Source organism: Juglans regia, chromosome 7 (genome assembly GCF_001411555.2).
Source record: "Juglans regia cultivar Chandler chromosome 7, Walnut 2.0, whole genome shotgun sequence".
In the NCBI taxonomy this organism is placed as follows: Eukaryota; Viridiplantae; Streptophyta; class Magnoliopsida; order Fagales; family Juglandaceae; genus Juglans; species Juglans regia.
The window spans coordinates 45,996,744-46,022,986 of NC_049907.1; the positions used below are offsets into that span (position 1 = coordinate 45,996,744).

The 26,243-nt window shown below is 36.6% G+C and overlaps 5 protein-coding genes across 5 annotated transcripts; 1 reads left to right on the top strand and 4 right to left on the bottom strand.

The window, feature by feature from the left end:
* On the top strand, positions 1–3,326 carry LOC108996073 (trichohyalin). The gene is made up of 7 exons (XM_018971834.2): positions 1–236; positions 620–735; positions 819–937; positions 1,017–1,179; positions 1,268–1,494; positions 1,589–1,910; positions 2,008–3,326. Exons 1-7 carry the CDS (start codon positions 78–80, stop codon positions 3,107–3,109), a joined length of 2,208 nt encoding a protein of 735 aa, XP_018827379.2. The 5' UTR covers positions 1–77; the 3' UTR covers positions 3,110–3,326.
* A 366-nt stretch (positions 3,327–3,692) lies between these two features.
* On the bottom strand, positions 3,693–6,892 carry LOC108996406 (pentatricopeptide repeat-containing protein At1g15510, chloroplastic). Its single transcript, XM_018972293.2, has one exon. The coding sequence runs from the start codon at positions 6,786–6,788 to the stop codon at positions 4,128–4,130; it is 2,661 nt and encodes an 886-aa protein (XP_018827838.1). The 5' UTR covers positions 6,789–6,892; the 3' UTR covers positions 3,693–4,127.
* Positions 6,893–8,855: 1,963 nt separating this feature from the next.
* On the bottom strand, positions 8,856–11,483 carry LOC108996424 (root phototropism protein 3-like). The gene is made up of 2 exons (XM_018972320.2): positions 10,439–11,483; positions 8,856–9,581 (listed from the first exon to the last, which is right to left on the bottom strand). The coding sequence occupies exons 1-2, from the start codon at positions 11,171–11,173 to the stop codon at positions 9,036–9,038; spliced, it is 1,281 nt and encodes a 426-aa protein (XP_018827865.1). The 5' UTR covers positions 11,174–11,483; the 3' UTR covers positions 8,856–9,035.
* A 1,455-nt stretch (positions 11,484–12,938) lies between these two features.
* Positions 12,939–18,079, bottom strand: LOC108996316 (plastidic ATP/ADP-transporter-like). The gene is made up of 5 exons (XM_018972151.2): positions 17,076–18,079; positions 15,003–15,257; positions 14,324–14,467; positions 13,896–14,243; positions 12,939–13,566 (listed from the first exon to the last, which is right to left on the bottom strand). Exons 1-5 carry the CDS (start codon positions 17,841–17,843, stop codon positions 13,201–13,203), a joined length of 1,881 nt encoding a protein of 626 aa, XP_018827696.2. The 5' UTR covers positions 17,844–18,079; the 3' UTR covers positions 12,939–13,200.
* A 6,193-nt stretch (positions 18,080–24,272) lies between these two features.
* LOC108996382 (caffeoylshikimate esterase) lies at positions 24,273–25,785 on the bottom strand. Its single transcript, XM_018972252.2, has one exon. It carries the CDS (start codon positions 25,454–25,456, stop codon positions 24,473–24,475), a length of 984 nt encoding a protein of 327 aa, XP_018827797.1. The 5' UTR covers positions 25,457–25,785; the 3' UTR covers positions 24,273–24,472.
* Positions 25,786–26,243: the final 458 nt, after the last annotated feature.

Below are 26,243 nucleotides of genomic sequence, written 5' to 3' on the forward strand. Positions count from 1 at the left end.
GACCGTTAGCTTTCTTCCTCATCGTCACAGAAAGCTCTCTGCATCCACATCTGCCTCCAAGGAACGAGTAGGAAACAATGGCTTTTGAGTATGCGTTCCCCGAAGAAGAAATAGCCGTCAACGAGAGCTTCGGGTACCCAAAAGCCTACGCTAGGCTCTGCCGCGACCGCCGTGTCTGTACCTACAACCATGGCCCTCCTTTCACTTACATACCTTACGGTCTGGAGCAAGATGAGGTAAGAAAAGGACCCTCTTTGATCCTTTGATTGGTCGCCTAGAAAACGCATGAAAATAAAAAGGGAAACAGAATGCTGAGATTTTATAATGTCGGTCGCTTGGTTATTAGAAAATGGTAACTCTCAATAGAAACAAGCAAATAGAAACACTCAGTTTTTAGATCTGCGTATAACATCTTTATAATTCCCAAGTTTCGCTGGAAATTCAAACTTTTTTCGTCTGTTATGTTCACTGAATTATGGATTTCACATGAATTGCGGGATTTTGGATCAGAATTTTGGGTCTACTATATTGACTGAAATTTGGGTTCTAATGAAATTCTGGCGTCCTCCCAAAATATCCTAGTTTAAGCTGGTCTTTGTTATATCGTCTGGTTTTTCAGGCGTTGAGAGCAAGGGAATTGGATCGGATGTTCCCAATCATCGACCCAAAAGCTAAACCATCTACAAAGCCCAAGATCTTTGTCAGTCTGTTGTGGAAGCAGCTCAACCACCTTGGGTAACTACTTGAAATTTTCTACCATAAACCATGACAAAGACTCAATTCTGAGTTTCTGATTTTGGTTCTTTTCTCCAATTTAGGAATGCCGGCTTTGACCCCGCAGTGATTCGAGTCGACCCATATGGAAATGTTCTCTACTATCACGCTGATTCGGCTTCTCCTCTCGCTTGGGATATTGACCACTGGTTTCCTTGCTCAAGTATATAACTTGACTAACAATATCTCTCTGTTTTTTCTCTTTCTCCCATATTTATTGGTCTTTTTGGCTGAAAATGCAGGGGGAGGGTTAACGGTTCCAAGCAATCTGAGAATATTACAGTGGGAAGTCTGCAAGAAAAAACATAATAAGCTGGAGTTTTTAGTTCCATGGTGGGAATATCAGCTGGGAGTCTCAGTAAACCGGTTCTTGTCCATTTTTGCCTCCAAAAACTCAGATTTCAGGTGGGCATGTTTCATTATCCTCAGTTGTATGCGCTTTAAGATATAACAAGAAGGGTGGATAATTATTTTCTGGTTTCATACCTGGCAGGCACAGAGCATTTTCATTTTTGTTTTCTGAAGGTGAAAATGAAGAATTGAATGCTTCACAGAGAGTAGATTCGCATTCTTTTCCTCAACATTTCATTGAATCCAAAGAGAAAATGGGCCTTGCTCCCGCCGCGATTGTTGTATCTCGAAGGGAACCGTACGACACAACGTTAGCTTTGAAATCCCTGGATCACAATAGGCAGCTAAGGCCACTGTCCCCTGCTATTGGTAAGTAGAAGAATATCCAACAGGGTGACCTTTTTTATTTGTATGCGGTGAGCATTTCCATACCTAAAAATGCATTTCCTTCGATTGTATACAGTTGCAAGAAAAGCAAATCCTAATGTCCTGAAAGAAAATGAAAACCCGGATTTTGTTACGAACCCGTACCAAGCAATTGTCATGGCTAGAGATTCCTTGAAACAAAGAGAGGAAGCTTTAAAGATGCAGACAGAAATACAGAAACTAGATGACGAAGTAAATGAATTGAAGCAAAAGAATGAGGAGGAAAGGCTCACAATCCAAGAACTAGAATTGGTGCTGATAAAACGCAGGAGAAGGGCAGAGAAGAGCAGGCGACTGGCAGAGGCGCAACATTCATATAGGACCATGATAGAGAAGATGATCCGAGATGCAATGCACCAGTAAGATCGATAAAACTCCTCATGAAAAAGAGGATGCCGCTATCAAATTCTCTTAGAATTTAATTATGACAGATAATTTTTGAATTGTTCCTTGTAGGAGTGTCATATATAAAGAACAGGTGAGATTGAATCAGGCTGCAACTAACGCACTCATGGCAAGACTAGAAGCACAGAAAGCCATTAGCGATGCCTCAGAGAATGAACTTCACAGGAAATATAAACAAAGGGATGAGATTCAGAAGCAGATTAGGCCTGACTGGGAGCAAGCTAGGAAGAGATCAAGAATGGATGATGCCTTACTTGAAGAGAGGGACAGTAGAACTGTTCTACATTTACCGAGGATCAAGCCAAGGACGCCTGTACACAAAGAATTAAGAGTATTCCTAGAGGAGGAACAAAGGGCATCTGAAGCTGGTTCATCGTTTAACGAAGAACGAAAGCAGAAAGAAGAAATTGAGAAGGAAGTGAAAGTACCTGCAACGATAATTACTATAGAAAAGCCCGAGGAACATAACATATCCATAGTTGCCTTGGAGGATGAAAACCCACTTGAGGATCAGCTTCAGAAACTTGAAATAGGAGGGAAGAAACTCAACAACATTCAGTTACTTCCTCGAGAACCAGAAACAGAGGAAGATGAAGAGAGCAGAAAGCAGCGCGGAAAAGGAAACGTAGAGAAATGGCTTCAAATGCTGTTAGAGAATACTCAAGAAGAATTGGAGACTCAAAATTCGAATGAAGGCGAAAAGCGCAGCATTGACGGAATAATGAGAAAACAGAATCCCAAGTACTCGCAAAAAGAGAAACGGCAGATTATTGAAGAGAATAATGGTGGGAAAGAGATAGAAGAAATCACTGAGATGGAAGCCAGAAATATTCGGACAGAAGAGAGAAGAGCGGGTGAAGTGGGTCGTATGGGTGAGAGAGTTGGAAGTAGTAGCTTTGAAGGGGGGAGGGAAAGAAGAGACCATAGTAATGGAAAGGAAAGAAAACTAGTGAGGTCTGAGAGTGCGAGGGGCTTTCGGCGAATCCCATCTTCTCCAGCTCTGATCTTGGGTGGTATGAGAAAGGGAGTGGACTGCATGGGCAAGAAGCCGATCGTAAATGGCGATGAGGATAGTGATGGAGATCGTGCTGCAGGGAACAACAGTTTCATCAAATCATCCATAAGGTCGATCAAGAAGGCTGTCAAAATATGAAACTCAACTTTGTGGCTTATGCATGTATCTATGTTGCTTTATCTTTCATTTTATTTCTTTTATATTTTTTTTCGGAGTGCTAGCAATTGCTCTTAAAGCTGAATAATTGTGTGAAACTTAGGTATTCTATTGTTTTTTAATTTGTCTATAAAAATGGTTTTTGTTAGATGTGTGAATAACAGCTAGTTGTTTTACTAAAGAAATTCGGTTTCCACCCCTACGAAGATCCATTTTCAGTTTAGTGAAAATGTATTTTACTTCATTTCACTCCTAAGCTTTTGAATTTTTGTTGTCCTTATGAATACCTCGGAGAGCATTAAATGACAATAATCGTATGTAAATTATCTATATCTCCCACTTAATGGTTTCAACTCAAATTCCCTCGACTCACATTCAAGAAAATACCTGTTGTTAAGACGGTTTCATCAGCTAAAAGAGAATCCAGTAATGCTAGAATGTGGATATTCTTCTCTCCCGCGTCCCCTAAGATAACGAAGGAAGCATACAAAATGATGGCCACCAGCCCCGATCACAAGGCGTAGCTGAGTGTTAAAGACACTGCGAGAGGAAGACAAATTTGGGAGGAAGAAGTATTTCGATGTTATACAGCATCAATGACTTACAAAAACATACGCTACATTCAACGGCCAGCCCCCCTTTTTTTTTGTTGGAACACCTAACAGGGAAGTACATATATATCAAATCCAGAGAAATGGACCTCAAAATGGCAATTCTTGAGGAAGAGTAAAAATGGTTCGATTGGGAGTTTCCCTCAAAATTTCAATGTCATTTCCTGATATGAAGAGCAGTTTCTTCCCTCTTCACTCTACCGCCACACTAGAAAACATACATGTGTGACGTTCAAGCTGTTTTTGTAAGCAAACTCTTATGGTCTATTCTATTTTTCCTCCCAAGGGTAACATTTTGGATATAAAGGGCCACTCCATGATCCATAGACCCATTAAATACCGTTGAGTGCAACCACCCTGAAGTTGTGACTGCTTCGTTTTATCACAAGTTAATACAACATCGATAATTCTTCCACCGTACCAGGCTTTCCGCAATAACCATTATCCCCACAAGTACAGATGCCATCCTTGAAATGGTGGAACTGTTCAGTATCCCTTACAGATATCTCCCTGCGAACAACCTTAGAGATAAATTTGAAAGTTTTGTGACAGCTCTGGCACATGTACAGATTCTTGGTCACCAAAATAGGCATCCCAGGAGCAGTATTAATGAGCCCAAATGCAATGGCTAGTCTCTCACTGTGCCCACAAAAAATCTCGGCCTTTGAAGCTTCAACTTCATCCGTAGAACTCTTTTCAGGCTCACTGAAACCGACTGCCTTCATTTTCTCATAAAATCCATCCAAAACTGCTTTTAATTCATTTATTTGAGGATGGAATTCATCACCACTTAGGAAAGCATGAACTGTCCCCTTTACTTCCACCCAACTGCACCCAGGATCTACAGTTAGTCCATTCTGTCTCATTGCCCTTCTTACTTTTGCGACTTCATCCCATTGGCCACTGTCAGCATAGAGATTACATAGGAGAATATAATACCCAACACTAGTTGTATCCTTTTCAAAGATATGATGTGCTGCAAGCTCCCCAAGCTCAACTTGGCTGTGGATCCTACATCCATTTAACAAGGCTCCCCATATTGCTGGATCAGGTTCTATAGGCATTTTCTGTATGAAGTCATGTGCATCCTCCAATTTCCCAGCACGACCAAGCAAATCAACAATGCACGCATAATGCTTCAGATTAGGGGTGATACAGTATTGATGTTGCATTCTATGGAAATATTCCAAACCTTCTGTCACCATACCAGATCTACTACAAGCACACAATAGCGAAATAAAAGTTATATCATCTGGATTTACCAGGGCCTCCAACATCCTCTGGAATAGCTCCACAGCCTGCGCTCCTTGCCCCCGCTCAGCATACCCTGTCAGCAGAATATTCCACGCTGCTACATCTTTTCTGAGTGAGTTAAATTGGTTCATTGCAGGTCCAATTCTTCCGCACCTTACATACATGTCCAAAAGTGCATTGGGAATAAAACCTTCAAACCCAACTCCAGTCCTTAATGCATGGGCATGAATCTCTTTTCCACACATCAAAGCTCCTATCCTAGAACATGCAGATAGAATAGAAACTAAGGTAACAGAATTTGGTTTTAAACTGAGTTTCATTTGCCGGAAGAAAATCAAAGCTTCAAAGCTCCGATTGTTGACACGAAGGCCAAGGATGATTGAAGTCCAAGATATCACGTTCTTGTCAGGAATAGAATGGAAAACATCTAAAGCTTTGTCGATGCATTTACACTTGGAATACATATCAATGAGCGTGTTAGCAACTAAAACACATGAGATGAGCCCTTTCCTGTTAGCAAGCTCATGAAGTTTAATGCCCATATCCAAATCACCCAAACAAGTGCAAGCAGATAAAACACTTGCTATGGTGATCTCATCAGCCACGATTCCCTCTAGGTCCATCAATTGGTATGTTCTCACAGCTTTAGCAGGTAGCATGTTGTTCTCATAACCTGAAATCATCGCCGTCCATGACACCACGTCCTTACACTCCATTCTAGAAAAAACTTTTTCAGCATCCTTCCATTGCCCAACACTTGAGTACATCTGAATTAAAGAATTACACACTGAAACACAGGCTCCAAAATCTGTTCTCATCACAAAACCATGGACCTGCCTTCCTAATCTCTCATCACCAAGACTCCCACAAGCAGAGATCACACTAGTCATTGTCATCAAGTCTGGATCGACAGAAAGTTCACGCATTAGAAAAAACAGCCTTAATCCTTCCAAACACTCCCCATTCTCAAAATAGCCCGAAATCATTGCATTCCAGGAAATCCTATCCTTTCTCGGCATTCTATCAAACACCAACCGTGCATTTATAATATTGCCACATTTCACATACATAGTGATCAAAGCATTAATCACATCGACATCTGACTCAAATCCATATCTTAAGACGTGAACATGAACCTCCCTCCCCCTTGCCAAGTCCGGGATTCCCCCACAAGTCCTCAGAACGCAAGGAAAAGTATAGACATCGGGATGCACACCGACCCACAACATCCTATGATATAAATCCAATACTTCATCGAAAAACCCCGCCTTTGCATACCCACCCACCAACACGTTCCAAGAAAACACATTCCTCTCCTCCATCCTCCCAAAAACATACCAAGCATTACCCAAATCACCAAACCTCACAAACATACTCAACAAAGCATTGCCAAGTCTAACACTCAGTCGAGTTATCGAATTCGACACGTAAGAGTACACTCTAGCCCCCTCCTCATATGCCCTTTTCCACTCACTAAGCCTTAGTAAAGCAATATAAGCATCTTCTTCTACGAAAAGCTGAAGCTCTTGCATTGAGTCTAAGTGCTTAAGAGCTTGTTCCAAGTTCCCAGCAAGGCATAGTTGATATATATCTGAGTTAGGATTGTAGGTGGTAATAGAGGAGGATGATGGGGAGGTGTTGAGGACTGGTACTTCTTGGGTTCGTTTGAAGGAGAGGTGGTGGTTTTGGGGATTGTGAGAGAAACTGAGGACTTTGGAATTTTGGCTTTTGACAGATTGATGGTTGAGCTGTTCTGGGTGGAGAGGGATTGGAGAGGTTTTGGCAAAAGCAGCCATTTTTGCAGGTGCAGGAGCAGAGCATGGTTTCTCAGAGGTTTTGGCTGAGGTTTAACAGTCGGGGCATCTTGAAGTCGACAAATAGAGTCAAACGGTATCGTTGCGCATTCTCCCATTTCATCCATCCCTTGCTTTCAAACCCCAATAATTGCCATCTTATCCACACGAGGGTCTTGGATTCATTTTATATATATTTTTTTATTATTTAAAATTTTAGAATTCCTATAAAACCTTTAAAAAATTCTTAAAGCTTATATAAAGACAACTTTTTTGAGGGAATAAATGGCTGAATAATATTATATAAAAAATATAAATATACGTCACTCCTCAATTCTCATAATTTTTTATATAATTATATTTTAAAATTAGAAATATTTTTATAAATAATTTATAATTTATAAAAATAAGATCATTTTATAAAAATATCTTTACTATAAAACATATATTATGAAATGAGTAATGTTGTACACTATATTACTATTTCATTTTTATCTCATTACGTAATATGTGACATATTTATTATTATTAGATGATTTTTTAATAATAATAAATATAATACACTTTGTATAATGAAATGATAATATGGTAGATAGATATCACTGTTCATATTACAGACAACTTCATCCATGAAGTACTTATAAATATCGCAAAATAAGAATATTACTCTGAACTCATGTAGTTGGTAATTGTAATGAATAGATTTTTTTCCTTTTAAATATTTGCGGAAACACAATGATGGGTCTGTACTTTCGATCATGCCTTGTTGCCTTGCTAAGGAATAAAAGAATTTTCAGTAGAAAAAACACATGCATCCAGGAATAAAACGTGTTAGGACTAAGGACTCCCGAGAAAAGGCCCAGACGAGTTCTAAAAATTGTTTAAATTAAGGTGACTTTTGGTAAGTGAATCGAAATTAGATCAAATGAAATAAAAATTAAAAATTAAATAAAATATTGATAAAATATTATTTTTTAATATTATTATTATTTTGATATTTGAAAAAGTTAAATTATTTATTATATTTTGTGTAAAAATTTAAAAAAATTATAACGATGAAATGAGATGAAATCAAAATTTTGAAAACCGTTTCAATGAAGGCACTGGAACAAAATATTTCGATACTGGTACCGAATAGTTTATATATAGATAAATTAATTATATATATAAATTATATTTTAAAATAACATCAATATAAGTCTTAAAAAGTTAAAACATATATTTATAAAACTCAATAATACTTCTAAGTTCTCAATCTAATTATTAAAAAAATAATCATTCATCTCCATCACAAATATAGGAGTAGGGATTTGATTTTCAATTATCCAGAAAATGAGATTAAAAAAATTAAGAAAATAATTTTTAAATATGAGAATTTGAATGAAAATTATAAAAATATACTAAAAATATAAAAATAAGTATACCGAAAACTGACCAGTATTAATCGAAACGCATCAAAATGATTGACCCGATATAAAGCACCTATCTCCTCATGCCGTTTACTAGTCTGATAAGATAAATATCAGTCGTACTAGTTAATACGATATGATATTCAATATTTTATCTATATTCAAAATTTTAGATAAAATATTTTTACCATGTAAACGTAGCTTAATATTAGACCTTTGAGTTCGGAGAAAGGTTTCGCTAAGCTATCTTGATTTCAAAGTTCTAATTTTTCACCGCTTATATTCGATATTACTTTGAAAATCCTCGTAATTCATATACATAAAATACTTTACAAATGTAAATTTAAATACATTTCAAATTAAAATATTTTGATATAGTATATCAAATTATAAAATAAATTTAACTCATCATACATAATCACTTTAATTTATAAATTTAGTTTTTTTTTTTTAGCCGTAACAATATATATATTCATTTTTTTGATTAGTAATTATATGTATTTATTTAAAGTAATATTATATACAGTCGTAGAATACGTAAATATAATACAGTCACTTTAAAATAGAGTATAATTCATTATTAAAAAATTAATTTCTTTTTATATGTATCTTATATTTATTTTTTTTTCAAAATAATTATACAATATTTAAACACTCACAATTATAAATATTATTTTTCATTTATTTATACGTAGAATACATACATGAGACAGTAACAAGCTGTACCCAGTTCTGACATTGCAACAGGTGATTTCAACGTAATAATAAAGTAAACAGTAAATATAATACAACCACATAAAAGTATCATAGCTGATCTCCAACCCGTCTTCACTTTCAACTTTCAAGACATGGATTTCCTCCACTTGGGAGGATTATTCCGACCTCTCACCAACCTAGTTTTCATGTCCAAAGGCGTTTCTCGTCCGTACTGATCCACCGGCTCTTCAACCTGTTCGATCAGCTTTTCAACCACACTAACACTCTTGAATGAAGGCATTCCGAGCTTCTTCCAATTGAAAATCCCTCTCTTCTTGATCTCCACAAGCCTCTCTATTTGCGCTTGCATGGTGTTGTACTGGTTTTGAAGCCTAATAACATCTTCCTTCAACCTCCTTATCTCCATCTGTTGAGTTGTCATTTCACGCTTCGAGTAGCATCGAGCTGGGTGGTCAATTCCTAGGTTCGGGCTCCGGGTGCCGTTGAAGGAGCCACTCCAATCTACATGGCGACTAAGCTTATTTTGCTCAGAGAAGAGCACCTGGATAACAGCTCGGACGGGTAAGCGTTCGTTTTGTGCAGCGTGAAGGGATGCTTCCGATGAGAGTTTTCGGCTGTCAATCAGAGTGCAGAGACTTTTTCTTTCTTCCTTTGATGTGGCAGGATGTGCCTGCGGCCAGTAAACATGAAATTAATCAGGGATATGATCATAACATGAAGATATCATCATGCAGAATACTGGGAATATATAGTGATGTGTTGTAAAGCATATTATATATGTGTAATATCCCAAACAATTGGTTGTCAGTTAGCCTTAGGTGGTAAATAGTACATATTCACATGATCATAATAGAGGCTAGGACAGCGCAAAAGCCAAATTTCAGTAAATTAATCTAGACTATTGCAATCAACATAAAATGGCCGGGCATGCATTATGATGTCACTTTACTTCTCCCCCGCAAGAAACCGGATACATAACCATTCAGATGAAGATCTTATATTGCAGGCAGATCATCCCTCTACGGCCACCCAGATCATGATCATGATCAATGATCAGCAAGATATAATTTATAGTTTTGTTTTTATTTCTTTTGGAATAACTCCTTCTTGTTTTGTTTTTTTCCGTCTTTTGGCCGGGTTAAATTGATTGTCAATAGTGATTACCAATATATATGGAAGCAGTCTGGGGTAATAGGCAAAAGGAAATCATAACGGATTAATTAACAATCTTATAATTAAGGTCCGACAAAGCCTAGCTAGCTAAATTGTTAATTTATTTTTGATCGATCCAAAAATATTAGTTGTAAATCACTTATATATATATATATATATACATGACTGTAATTAGCAGGAAGAAGATATATTATAGAGGGGTTTAACCACGGATATAAATTAATGACAATATGAAGCGGACCATATATAATTAAAACCCCGGCCCCAGAGTTTCTAATTCCTAATAATTAAGTAATATAGGCTAAATTAAAATCAGAATAAACCATATATATATATATATATAATTCAACCTACTTTGAGATAAGTATCAATGGCTCGGTATAACCCATCATCCGTGGCACGAGAATGGCCAGGGAGAGCTCCGGCAAGCGCAACAAGCTCCGACATGCTCATATTTGAATCCACGGCCGCCTCGGCGAGATAACAATCCACGAGCTTTGCCACCTTAATCAATGCAGAGCCAGTCTTAGCAGCCTCATCCAAATTCACAAACCTCTTCACCAGCCGAATAACGAGCTCGACATCTAGCAAAGTCCCACAAGTGTGACTAAACGATGGTATCATTAGCTCTTTCAATGAAGCGTGGTCGAGTTGCCATGATATACGTTTCTCAAGCTCGGCCCGATATGTGGGCTCGACCCCAACCATGTTGGCGGTGCGGAGGAGGTTGAGAAGGAAGTTACATGGGATGGAATCCTTTTCGGGAGGGAGAACTCCCACTATGGTTTCCACAAAGAACCTTTTCTTCATCCATGAAGCCGTGACGCTTTCCGGAGATTCTTCAAAGTAATTTGCTAGGCTCTTTTCCATCACGTCCCCACCGGATAGGTCCGGCAGCCATTTGGAGGCGTAGTGAGTGATTATCGAACCGATCAGGTCGTGCCGGACACCCTTGGCCTTAATGCCGGAGAGGGTTTTGATAAAGTAGTCCATGTCGAGGATACACGCATCGTCGAACCAGCATTCGGCCGCGAATTGGGATGGTTTCGCCAGGAAAGTGACAGATTCCGGTAATGATATCTTCTTCATTTTTGGTGCATAAGTTGGAGGAGGAGCAAACTAAGAAGGATATCCTTAACTAATGTACTATATTTGTGGGTGGCTTTCCGAGGGAGTTCATGTTGAATATAGACGGCTTGCAGGACCAGAACATATAGAGGGTAAGAATATAGACGAGATCAGTAAAATTAAAGGACGCATAACGGCTCTTTCGCTTAATTGACTAAGTCGCCCCTGAGATTCTTGTACATTTGAGTGATGAACGGCAAAATTCAGAATGGGGTATTTGGGGATATAAAGATTTTTCTTACCGGTTGGATGGTTGGAGCTCGAGAGGGATAAGAGGGTGCTTCCACTTCTTGAGCTTCTGACTTGTCAAGTCCCTTTCTGTCTTGGGTGGTGCTATAATTAATTGGTTTTGTACATGTCAGGGGATGGAATATTTGCATTTAATGGTCTTTGTCCTCCCCTCTCTCTCTCTCTCTAACCCAAGCATTGAGGAATTACGAGGAAGCTCGATAAACACTATTATGGATGATCTGCAGTGGGTGCAGAGCCATTATCCGGATTCCTTCTTTTTTTTTCCCCAGAAAATGGCAAATTCACTTTCCCTTTGAATCTGTGATGCTCAAAATGCATTTATTGAAATTCGTTCACGAGTCAGTTATATATATATATATATACAGCTCATTATATATAGCCATATCGCTATGATACTATATATTTAATGGCACTTAAGATTAATTATCATTTTTTCCAGAAAATGTACGAATGGGTGAGAAGGAGATGGGATGCCGCATGAATATGACAAAAGTTTGTGCATCCTGCATGCTTCGACTAACACGTGAACTTCAGATTTTTGTTGGTTTTGTAGCAAACGATTGCGTCTGTGAGCGGAGATGGACCCACCGCCACTTTTCTCCAGCCTAAACGGTCCTGAAACCTACTCCTCCCGATTCAATGACAGGGAATGTTGAGCATAGCTCAAGTAACATAATACAGGCATCTCAGGAAGCTAGAAACTTGTGCATATATATAGTACATATAGGGACTTTTATGCATATGGTAAACAGGGGATGAGTGTCTAAAATCGTGAGCTAGAACTTGGCCCATCGATGCCTGCCGAAAGCATATTTCCAATTTTTTTGTTGGATTGCACGATTGGATTTGAGAAATGCTTAGGCTATCTAGATTGGTTCGAGTGTCTACCAATATATATATATATATTTTAACTTAGTGATTAAGTAAGTATTTTTTAATAATGTTGTAAAATTTTTAAAAATATTTAAAGATATAAAAGAAATGTATGAAAATATATAAAAATACAAAAAATAAATTAGCCTTCTCGGAAGAATTTTTCGGCTACACCCTCAACTCATTGGATTTTGTGGTACATCGGAAGGAGACAGGAACTATTACTAGCTCTGAAGCTGCACAAATTGTGCTGGCTTTGGAGTTTTCTCCAAAGGATCGAGTTTCCTGAACTTCGTAGTGGTGTAGGGGGGTACAGGGTTTTCACTCCTTTCAAGTCATGGAATACGGGGGATCTTATGTTAAACCCCAAACGAAATATAAATGCAACGTTTGCAGCAAGAAATTTTTGCACGAAGACCAAAATAAAAGAAAGGAACCCTCGTCGTATAGTTCCAAAGAATTTCTAGAAGTACACAAATTTTAATCTAAGCAGATATTTATTTTTTATTAACAAAATAAATTTCGGTCCCGTGCAACATAATTTTGAAAATTTTTCTACACAAAATTAGTTAAATTTCTAACTTTTCACCGGGAGGTGTGGCCTTAAAAGATTATTTGCACTCATGAGGTGTTAAACCTTTAGACCTTGAAGGGAGTGATGCCCTACGACCAAAGCCTTCACCATTTGGCCAACCCCTTGGGATTGGATTTTAAGCTCATTACATATGGAAAACTGGACTTCAAGGACAATCAGTAGCATACTTATTTCATACGTAGATCAAATTCTACAATCAATATTTCACCAAATACTGCTTCTCATCTGCTCCACCAATTCCTCTTGCTATTCAACCTGGCAGGAGAAATTAAGTGTTTTGAGGGGTTGAGGTTTCAGATGAGCTGCCCGTGGGGTCACCGGCCTTTGGATTCAGTGCTGACCCACTTGCAAGAGAACCATTCCCAGTTGCGTTTTCTGCCACAACTGGAATCTTGACAGCTGCTCTTTCCATCTCCTTCTCAAGCTCTTCCTCCTTCTGCAATGCAGTAAACTGTGTATCCAGTGACTTGGCTGCTGCTAACCATGCAAGAACAATTACCAAAAGTATACCCCCGAGGTAAGGAGTCGAATTGGCAAGTGACCCGAAGGTTAAGATCATAAACTGCTGAATTAGAGCACCGCCAGACTTCCCCAATGGATTGCAGACGACATCGATGGCTGCCTTTCCTTTAACCTAAAGCAATAAATAAATAGGCAGAGTGACAGGTGGGCTCAGAGATGAACCACAGCAAAATTGATGTTGAAATAAAGTGATATGGTGAGTAATCAAATATTGAAAGTAAAAGGACATATAAGTATGCATTATCAGAGTTTTGTAAGGAAATTTCTGAAGTTTGAATCTCTTCAAATTTAGGCCATAAAGATTCCTGGAGTTTTTCCCTTTTCTTATTCACAGATGTAAGTTATTAGAACAGATTTAACTTCCAGATTAATTTTTTTAGCATCGCTGAAACCAGTCTAGGTCAATAATAAGAACCCTGAATAGCAGGAAAGTGTTTTAACCTTGGTTTCCTCATCCAACGGAATATAGGCCATCTCTTTGCAAGGGTCGAACAAGCTATACTTGGCACTCTTGCTGAATATGTTTTGCATGGCACCCACATATACAGCTGCAAGAAGAGGTGTGATCCCAAACTTCAAAAGAGAAGGTCCAAGTGGATCCCCAAATAATATCAGAGAAAAGAAACCGACTCCTGTCAGAAGCAGGACTGTGGGCGTGATCTTGGCAGCAACTCCCCATCCATATTTTTCAAATATGAACTGGCTTAGCAGCATCATCGTAAAAGTTGCTATTCCAGTGGCAGTTGAGAAGTCACCCATAAAGGAAGAATACTCATTTGGGCTTGGAAACTGCACAATTTTGAGTCAGAGACCCTTTAAGTATCAAGCCAATTCAGATATAAAATTGGAACAATCCATCATTAGTTTACCTGAGCTTTGAGCTTAGATTTCCATGTAACTTCAACAAGGTTGATGCTAATACCATATGCAACCACCAAAGTGGCAAGATCCCTAATGTATCTTGAAGAAACCAAGAATTTCAAACTCTCCATTGTCCCCATTTTGGGCGTCTCCTGCAACAATGGAAAAATACATATCAGCGTATCTTTCATAGCTGCTTCAACCATGGGGGATCTATTTTGACCGCAACCGCACAAAAACTGTGCAGGTGGATCTTATAAGACTTTCCAATCATACCTAAGAGTTATGATCGATACAAATGAAACAAAAATCATGGATCTGTCTTAATTAAAATAATGAGCAACGTGAGCAAACTATGGTGTAAATTGCAAAACCAAAAACCCCTTACAATTATTTTTTATAGGTAAAAATTTTATGTTATTGATTTAAGTAGCATAGACCCAGTACACATGATAAAGAGAACACCTAATTAGAAGTTAGCAGACCAACCCAGCTAATAACAAACGAGATAGTGATACATCATATCAAGGTAGCTTTCCGACCAGTTCCGCAAGTAAAAAAGAGTGCCATGTTGAGCAAAAGTAAAGAAATAAATGGCAAATCTTGCCGATATAAATGTCTAATATCAACATGCAACCGAACCAATGAACCTTAATAAACAGCAGGAGTTTCATTGCTGAAGATTACCTTCTTCTTCTTACTACGGGTTGGAAGAGGAACATAATTATTCACCCACCAGTATAGGAGACAGATTGTAAACCCCATCAACACCACAATGCTCATCATTGCTTTAAGGGAAATGGCCCAACCATCAACACCAGGACCTAAATGTTTCCTCAAATTTGAAAAATACTTCACTGTTCGACCTGAAAATATAAGAGCAACATTTGCCCCAAGACCAAATAGGGGATAAAATCTTTTTGCTTCCTCAACAGTAGTTATCTGCCAAAAAAAACAACAGCAGATTAGAGGATGGCTAAAGACAGAATGTTAGGTATAATCATAGAAAAATACATGCAATGTTTTGCAATTCACATGAAGTCAAAGACCAATCATACCAGAAGAAATCAAAACCACACTCTATAATAGCTACAACATAGAATGAAACAAGAAGATTTAATTGGACTGGGATGTATTTGTAAGATTGAAAGTTTCCTCCTGTTTCAGCCTTTTGCAGGATTTCATACTTCAGAGAGAGAGATTAGCAATTATACTCAAACTCAAACTTCAGTGAGACTTTCCAGTTCCAAACTCAGCCACGGTCTCTGTTTCACAACTTATGAGACAGAATAAGGTACATGAGTAATATTTAGGTCATGCCTATGTTATGTAAAAGGAATGCAGCTATTTTTGTATTGAAAATTGCTAGAATCTTATATTTAAAACCACTGTTGAATAATGTAGGGAAAAGAATATATGGTGGAAAAGGCATTTATCACTCCATCACAAATGCTTCTTATTTGTATACCTAAGAAAAAAATATAATCAGGAAGAGGTATATTTACAGCACGAAAGAAATGCTTGTCATTTGCAGAATGAAGAAGCAGGTCCTCCCATAAATAGACTCGCAATTCCGTTCACTATCAGGGAGCCATTCTTTCCTTCTCTCTACATTTTGCCAATATAAGATGTACAGAACGTATAGATATTGTCACCCTAATCCATTTAAATAAGAAGGAAATCAATAAACACGAGAATTGCAAAAGAGAACATAACCATGATACATCCATCAAGGGATCAACATTAGATATGATTATCCTCAAAAACAAAACCTCAAAATAATGCAAGTATAAAAACTAGAATTCATAATACCTGAAAGAAAATATCAGGTGATAGTAACTTCACCTAAATATCTATTAACTATGTTCACAAGCATTAATTACATCACACTGTGGGGGGGGGGGGAGAATTTCCATCCCTTGTGCACCAAAATAATTCTTGTTTCTTGAAAAAATGCAAAATCACACTTTGATGCTGATGCAGATTACAAGGCATAACTTGGAAGCAAACACCTTGAGCTCCAAAGTTATTTCATGTCCAGTTCAGATACAAATTATACAATATGTATCAGAGAATCGCCACATAAGCAAATAAGGCATTTTTATACTAAGTCTACCTTAAAGGCAGAACCAGACACTATAGTCTCATTTGGAAAAGCATGAAACAGGGACAGATGTTTCACTGGGGATATATTATTATCAAGAATATCAAACAAGCTTCAGATTCATGCAACAGAAGATATCCTAGTTCATGCGACCTATTATATCATCCTAGCCTCGAAGAATCCCATATATCCAAAGAAACTAGACATCTCTAAAGTAGCAAAAATTAGACATCGAGGGCCTAGAAAAAAACTACAAAAAAAAAGGGGAAAAAAATAATTTAAAAACCAAATGAATAACAAGGTATTATTGAATATGGGCAGCCGACCCATGAAGAAAATATAGAGTATTCTACAGCGAAAATTATCCACCAGTAACGACCCGTGTAAAGATAGTGATATTCTCAGGCCCATAAAACAGGTATACGGAAAAAGAAAATGAGACAATATAATAATTTAATCAAACATGGAACAGATATGAAATTACACAGCAAGCTATATAAGCAGATATGCTCTAGTGTTTGAGCAACATATAGGAAAAAACTAATTACGAAATTGTAACACAAGAAACCTTCATCGTATCTAAGGCAAGTATATAGTATACCAACCAAGTATACAGATTATCTGTACAAGTCTACTTCACGAGATAAGTTAATCACCTGATTGGCAAACCCCCAAAACAATACTGAAATCACCACACTACCCCAAAGTTCAGCCATGACATAGAACAAACAGAAGCTCCAGATCCTCATAATAGCAAGGGGACCAAGGAACCTGGGGCCAAGTATGTTGAGAAGCTTATCAGCAAACGCCTCCGGGTGTATATAATTGCTGAGAGGATACAGGAAAAATCCAAATGCCCCAAAAAAGCCTATGAATGGGAGAATAACCGAATAGAAGAGAGCCTGCTTAGACAACACATTAGCCAGTTTGGTGTACAATAACATGAACCCAACAGCCATTGGCAAGTTCACCCAAGTTTTCAGAAATGGAATAATTTCTGCACTACTCCCTTTGGCTGTCACGACCAATACATCCTTCGTGTCTCTGAGTATTGTATAGTTGAAAAGGATACAAAAGAACATCAACCCAAGAGGTATAATCTTCTTCAACGTCGTAATTTCAATACCCAAAATATTTGGCTTCTCAATTTCTAATTCACCAGATGGTGGCTGCCCATCAGCTGCTGCTGCTGCAGCCTCAGCCCGGCAGATAAACAAGTTTCTCTCTTTTTGACAAAACCCATGAGTTTTTGAGACAAACCCATTGAATTTTTCGAACCCATTCGAGGATAGAGAAAACCCACCAGTGGTTTTAGCCTTTGGGGTGAAAAATCTATGTCTTAAGCCCTGTGATGGGGTTAAACCCCTGGCTCTGGGGCTTGGGGGTAGAGAGAGAAGCCCTTTGGCCTTTAAAACAGCCTCCATGTCTCTCTTAATTCCCTCGAGAAAAACCCAAAACTTGGTAATTCAAGAGCAGAACATGAAGATGAACACGGATATGAGAATCGGGAAAGAGATATAAGGAAGCTAGGAGAAATATGGTTTTTTTTTTTTTTTTCTCAAAGAGTCGTGGTGTTGGGGTAGATACAAATATCATTTTATATCAGTGAAGAAGCCAAACCCACCAAATCCCCTGGAGGAAATGGGGAAGGAAGAAAAAGACAACAATAACAAAAACCCGAGAATTAAGGCAAAAATAAAGAAGGAATTTTATTTTTATTTTTCCGCCGAAGGGTGCACCCTTACTATTCATTACTCTCTGTACATTATATAATTTTTTTTTAAATTAATTGAATTTTTCTGATATTCATATATTACACATTTTATAAAAAAACATATATATATTATGTAATTTGTGGAGATAATAACTAAAATTTTTCTATTTCATAACAATAAGAATTACTATTTTTCAACGATAAGAATTATAGTTTGAGATAAATCATAAAACTATAAATGTGATCAACTCATTCAATTAAGGTAAACTATTTTATCTTATCTCATTATTATAATTCTTTTTAATTTATACATAAAATATAATAAAAATTAAATTTTTTTAAATATCAAAATAATAATATTATTATTAAAAAAATAATATTTTATTCAATTTTTAACTTTCCTTTCAACTCATTTAAACTAACTTACTATCCAAGCGGAAACTTTCTACTAATTTCAATAATCTTAGCTCGGATCCTTGTTGTTCTGACAAGAACTCGGTAAAAGATTTTACCACAAACAGGATGAATAAAAAAAAAAAAAAAAAAAGGCTAGAATCACAAACTAAAATATGAGAAATCCCTTCAAAAATAAAATTAAAAAAACAAATTAAGAGAGAGAGAGAGAGAGAGAGCGCGCATAAATTAGGAGACTTGACACGGCGAAAGAACGTATAGGAATCAAGAAGAATGTGCTTTAAAATAGAGGACCAGTCTGCATTGGTCTTCTTTTCTAGCTATGCCACGAGGAACGCACAATAAGGTTGTGTCCACATCATATTGATGGCAGACAGGCATTGTACGAGACCCGCCTGTTTTTTTATACCAACACAATTCAATTTACTATTGAAATATGGAGTGAATTGGTTGGTGGCAAAGTACGAGTTCTCCACGTTTGCATCTACCAACGTTTTGCGTTCTTTACTCATTTTTGTGGAGGCCAATTCCAAAACAAGACCGTATTGCACCTTGCACGGCTCTGTGCTCCCCTTCTTCCAAGTTACAAATACCCTACAAAAACAATACATTTTTATTATTATTATTATTATTTTGTTTTAGACTTAATAAAATTGTCATTAATTAAAATAATTTTATATATAATCATAAAATGAGTAACTATTGCATAATTATTTTTAAAAAAAGTTGAATATATTATTAAAAAATTAATTTTTTACGTGAATCTCATATTTTATTATTTTTTTTCAAAATAATTACATGACGGTTGCACAATTAATGATTATAAATATATTTTCTCATAATATTTATAGTAGTGTAGTTCTTTTATCTTCGTTTAAGTTCTTAAATTAGTTCATAACTATTAATCTAATTAAGAATATTGTAGTTTGAAATATTTGTATCTCTCAACAGTCTCCTGTCTGTTGGAATTCAAATACGACATTTCGTTGCTTTCTAGTTGTGTCGATGCAAGTGGAGATGATTTTGTTTCTGTTTTGCTATACCCTGTCCTATTCGGGTTGTTGCTTAAATTTCACAAACGGGTGCTATGACTGTTTTCTTTGATCATTGGTTTGTCGTTTAGGGGCCCTTTTGAGTATAGGGCACGCTTGTTACACGACATCCCTTTTTCGTCGTAACCTATTCATAGAATCGTATTTTAAAAAACAAATGGGAAAAAATATATTGATATATATTTTTTTTATGGGAGATAGACTACATTCATTCATGAAAACGAAGTTAGAGTTGTGACTGATATATATATATATAAAGAAAAATCCAAATTACAAGTTAACTATTCACGATTAGAGCTCCACTAAAACAAAAATTCAGTTGTGTCTAGTATAGTCTTAACTTCTAGAATTATGTACATACAAACTGTCTGAGAGATTACACTCTGCTTAAAATAAAGAATTCAAACCTCATCCTCCAGAAGATGATAGGACTTTCACTGTATGGACAAAATGTCCAAAAAACTATATTTTTATTATTATTAACCTAAAACAAAAGAAATAACAGAAAATATAAATAACAAATGGGAAAATAGCAAAATACATATTGGAAAACTGTAAATTCGCATTTTCAACTTTAGAAAAAATCAAAAAAGCAAACACAAAGACTGTGGTGGCGTGTGAGGGACATGCGCCACTCTAGAAGTACAACGGATAGTTGAGTTTAAAGAAACCGATAGCCCTGGTCCTAGAAATATCGCGTGCAACGGCAATAGAGCTCTCCTTGCGGTGGCCCGTGGATTTCACGTGCACAGTTTGGACGGCACGTATAGCTCACCCGCCGCTCCATTCGACAAAAATCTTTGCCCGTCTGAAGGATCGGTACCTTGGAAATTTTACGATGGGGTGCATGGTGGTAGTCGGGCTCTAGATAACAACAGATTGAAATTTCACCCTACTTTAATTTAAACGGTATAGAAAGAGTAATTATATATGTATAAATTTTTTAAAATTAAAGTGAGGTAATTGGTATTTAGGCATGAGTAATATTATATACAGTTTTAGAATATGTAAATCTCGTGCATTTATTTAAAAAAAATAGTTAAATCACTTGAAAATTTTACAAACCACACTTGATTTCATTCTTTATTTTATTATAATCTCCATAGTAGACATATTTTAGATGACTCTTTTGTTAAAATTGTAAACATATACCATTAATTTAAATATATTATATTAATTGATATAATTAAAAATAATAAAAATATGATTAAAGAGTACACTTATTTTTAAAATAGCAATGTTTAACTAAAGTGTTAGCAAGGACAGAATATGCTATTATATAAATATTAATCTTATAAAAATAATAAAATACCAAGAAGACAGTACTGGCGAGGTTGATCAAATTTACTAAAACTGTATTATTAACAAACTAAAAAAATTAAAGAAATAATGAATTCATTAAATTTATTTATAAAAAAAATTATTTTATAATCTTATGTACATCAAATAATAAATACATTGAAAAATATAAAAAATGTAGGCTAAATAAATTTTTTTAAAATTAAATTGATAAAAAAAAAATTAAAAAAAAAAGAAAGAAAAAGTATGAAGTTATCAACCACATAAATATCTCTGGCGACGGCACATGCCATCACATATTCTCTCGCTCGCTCGCTCAGAATGGAGTGGAGGGACTGGTGCTGGGGTGGTCCGGTGGACGATTGTACACGTTTCTAAACAAGGTTAAGGATATGGTCACCTCGAGATTTGAACTCACGCAGCCCCACGCACCGGACAAAACCATCTTTCTACGTGCCCACTTTCAACACGTCATTGTATCCCTTACGTTAAAGTAGTGGGCAAAGAAACTTTTTCTTAAATGATAAATACATGTACTTTTTATAATATATTATATAATTATATTTTTAAATAAATTATATTTTTATAAAATATCTTATAAAAATATTTTTATTTTAAAATATATATTATAAAATATATTATAAAATGTGATGTATGAGTATCATTATTAATTTTTTTATTTTTTGTCACAACCACTGTTGCATCTACTATGAGGATTATTTTCCCATTTTTTATATTTATAAAAGTCTTGACGAAATTTATTTTGGGACATCATATAAAGGAACGGTTAATGATATTATTATACCTCCTCTGCCACTGTTTTATTATTCATTTTACTATTTGAGCAAAAATTTAGCAGAAAATAAATTCTATCAACTAACGTAATCATGACATTCTTGCATAATCTCAAAAATTAAATAATCATGATGAAAAATCTCAGAATATGACCTTTTTAGCTTCTTACATAATCTAACAGAAAATAAATTCAATCAACCAACGTAATCATATAATTTAATTAAAAATAAATTTAATTTTATAAAAAATTGATCTTCTTTTGCTCCTTAAGTCAATTTTTATAAAATTAAATTTATTTTTAATTAAATTACAGATTACGTTGGTTGATTGAATTTATTTTCTTATAGATTGCACGAGAAGGTTATGTTCTAAGATTTTTAATCCAGATTCAAATAACAAAACGAAAAAAAAAACTAGGTAATAAACCAAGAGTAAAGGAGGTATAGAGTTTGAAACTCTCATCTTCCAAATGTAGGGTATCATTATCCTAAGGGAACAATTTTCATACACATTAATATTTGAAAATTTTTTCTCATCAGCTACTATTCACTACTACACACCCCACACTTTATGAAAAATACCCTCACACCTTATAAAAAAAAAAAGACAATAAGTATATGTTGTGAGAGTGAATAGTGGCTAATGCATAATATTCATCTTACTATTTTCATATTAATGAGTAAAAAAGAATTGCTGAAAAATGAACATGCTTCAAGAGCTAATGTTCTCACATATAAAGTAACAGTTCAAGTTTTTAAAAAAGAGAAATGATATTCGAAGTTAACTGTGCAAACATCACACAATCTTTTTAAAAAAATAAATAAATACGAGATACATATAATTTTGTTTTAATAGTGAATCTCATTTTTTTTCAAACAGATTATAGAGTGCATATACACTCTACAACTATATCTAACATTATTCAAAAAACGATTTACCTTTTGAGTTGTTTGAAGTGAGAATTGATTATTATTATTTTCTTGTTAATTATAGAGATTGAAACTCTTCACATACCACGGGCAATAATGGTAAGAGTCCTTAAAAGGATTAGGTCAAATTTACGAGAATCTAAAGAATCCAAGAAATTTATGAGGGATTCAATAGAGCTACACAAAAGAATCCATCCAAAAGAGAGAGATAAACCGGAATAAATTATTCTAAAGCCCAAGAACAACTGCCTCGCTGGTTAGACTTAAGAAATTTCAAACGGCCGCCTAAGCTTAGCCCACCAGATCAGGAAAACACGGCCGAAAAAAACTTCGAAGCCAGCTTCACCCAATTTTAGGTGTTTGTAACTTTGTATCACGATTCACCACTCCTTATTTTCCCTCCTCGATGTCCATGCCCATGTTACATAGGATAGCCCGACACCGACATTGGTTTTGTTCGTGTATATGATTGCTCGACCATGAACGTGAGATACTTAACATGCATTTTTTATTTTATTTCGTCAAGGTTCTTTAATTGACATCGGGTGTCGGAATCCCCAAACAGTAGCATGAATTTCTAAACTGTCGATTTTTTTGTTTGAGTTGGGACATAGAGTCTTTGCATGAATTTCTAGCTTGACACCGCCAATGATGGACATTTATTAGAGTCTTTGCTAGTTGGCATTTTCTCATCTAGCACCAAGTATGTAGCCAGAAGAGGATAGTCAGAGTCGGATCTAGATTTATATTTAACTAAAATATACCAGGATTATTAAAAATTTTAAAAAATTAAAAGAAAAAATACATTCAAGCCGGCTTCTGCCTCTCAAACTTGGCCGCTAGTACCAAGTATAGTGTTCACGGTGGCTGTAGCAGGAGGAAAGGTATGGTGTCATTGCTGAGACCTAGAAACGTGGTGGTAGAACGGAAAATCTCAAAAGAATCCTGGTAGAATTGAATCAAAGGAGGAGAAGGGTGGCAGAGAATGAATGAGGTGGATGAGAGATTCTGTTTGACAGGTAATGGCAACTTTAGATGTGAAGTCAAGGAAGGTGGGTTTAGGGGTGGTAATCAGGAATGAGAGGGGGAGGTAATGGCAACTTCTTGTGATTCAAAGAGTTATGTGGAACAACTTGCTATAGCTGAGGGCTGGACACTGAGGAAAGCCATGGAGTTATGTGAGGATCTAAGGCTTAACAAAGTGATAATGGAGGGAGATGCTCAGGTTGTTGTCAATGCAGTGAATAGCCAAATTGAAGACTTATCTTATTTTGGTAGCATTATTGAAGACTTAAAGGTTCAATTGAAGGAGTGGCCTAACTGGTCAGTGAAGTATGCAAATAGAAATATAAATACAGTAGCACACATTCTTGCTAAAGAAGCATTACATATAAGAATAGAAAAGATATGGATAGAAGATATACCAGTTTGTATCTCAAATTGTTTATCAAAAGATTTTTGCAATGTAAACACTGATATTTGAATGAATGAGGAAGTTTATTTAAAAAAAAAAAAAAAAAAGATGGAATCAAACATAATTGCTACAATGTTTGCATGTCAAATGTGTTACCAAAGTTAAATATATGAAAAAAGGAATCATACGATAGCTATAAAAGTATGATTGTTCTAACAAAAAGGAAAAAACACACGTAATAATTAGTATTTAAATGCATTCGAACAAAAAAAAACATACTCAAAAGACAAGGTAATTCAATTCATACATGGAATACAACATTATAGTTTAGTAGCAGTAATTCATTACTTTATTACATTTGTTTTTTATCAACTCTCTGTCTTCTCTGTTTTTTTTTGTTCTTTTTCAAAAGAAAGAAAAACACACACGTGGCATTTTAATGAAGGGGATTTTTGGATCCGTACCTCTCAACTCTCTCATCGATCCACTCCCTCATATCCTTCAATACAAGATTAGCATTCTCATCCGGCTCCCCCTGTACCAACGAGTGGTACATCCCGTCGTAAAGCTTCAAGCTTTTATCCTCGCTCGCTGCCTTCTCGTAGAGCATCTCCGACGAGGTCGGGCACGTCACTCCATCTGATGTCCCGTGCACCGTTAAAAATGGCGCCGTTACCTTCCCGAAGTTATCCTGTATGTACTGGCACACACGAGCCAGCTCCCTCATAGTTCCCACTCTTGGCTTTCCCGTGTACCTCCTAGGATTCGATGCTATAATCTTTAATTTTTCCGGATCCTTGATCGCTTTTCCGACCATTTTGTTGTCCGGCATCGCCGCCCACGTGTCGGCGATTCCGAAAAGCATACCGTACACGAATAATCGGACCTTGCTGGGCTTCATGTTCTCCGGCATGACGAATAGTGGGGCCGAGAAGATCAAGCCCGTCCACGTGTCGGGTTCCGATTGGAAGTACATTAGCATGGTCGCGGCTCCACCCATGGACTCACCGAAGAGAAAGGCGGGGAGGTTTTTGTAGGGTTCGCTGCGGCGGGTATGTAGGAAGAAGGAGAGGGACGTAGCGGCGACCTTTTCCATGTCACCGAGGTAGCAGCTGAGGCCTTCGGATCTTCCGTGGCCGAGGAGATCGGCGGCGAAAACAGCGTAACCCCAGTTGGCGAAGCTGATACAGATCTTCTGGAAGAGCCAGCCGGTGTCGGAGCCATAGCCGTGGGTCATGAAGACGGAAGCTTTAACATCTTGGGTATCCAAGGGAAGGAAGCTCTGGGTGAAGATCTTTCCGTTGGGGGTGTCGAAGTGAGACTTGGTGTTGCGCACGCCCTGGGAGCTGTAATACTCTTCCTCGGGCATGTGGCCCCAGAAATTCGGGGGCGTCTCGGAGGCCGCATGTTCCGACGTCATGGCAATGAAAATTTCGGTATATTTTTAGTTGGGAAAATTGCAGAGAAACAGAATGTGAAGTTTGTAAGAACTTAAGAAGGTAACCGGAAGTTCTGTTATACGATTGGATGTAGTTTTGGAGAGAGAGAGAGAGAGAGAGAGAGAGGGGGTTCACCAACCATGTTGTAGGTTGTGTGGGGCCCAGTGGGAGTGGGTGGGTTAGGTGAGAGTCGCCGGAGTTGGTGGATTCATTTTTCGTTCTCTTTTTCCCGAAGAAAAGAGAACCATCCTACAGGGTCGGTAGTTTGGATAACCTTTGTGATCGATGGTGATCAGATGGGGTTAGGTTTACTTGAGCTTTGGATTGCAAACAATCCTTTTTTTCTCTCTCTACAAAGATGAAAGTGACTCTAAAATAGATAAAAATGAATTTGGGTTTTTTTTTTCAAATTCTTTTAAATATTTTTTTAACATCTTTAACAATTAAAGAAAAAAAATTAAAATATTTGAACAGTAATTTAAGGGAGCCATCTTTCATAAAAAGAATTTTAGGAGTGATAGAGATGTCTTCAGTAGCTTAATCAAAGATTCAAAAGCAATTCGAGGCTGTGCGGCCGACATTGTCCTCTGTTCAGAATATGGGCCAGTTTAATTAATTGCATGGCTCTTGATTATAAAGATTTTACAAAGTATAGCTTGTATCCTTCATCATACTTTGGTTGTATTATCATTTTTTCCAATATAAAGAGTAAAAAGCTTTTTTGACCCATTTTTATTATGTCAATTTGCTTGCTTCGGCCTTGCTTTC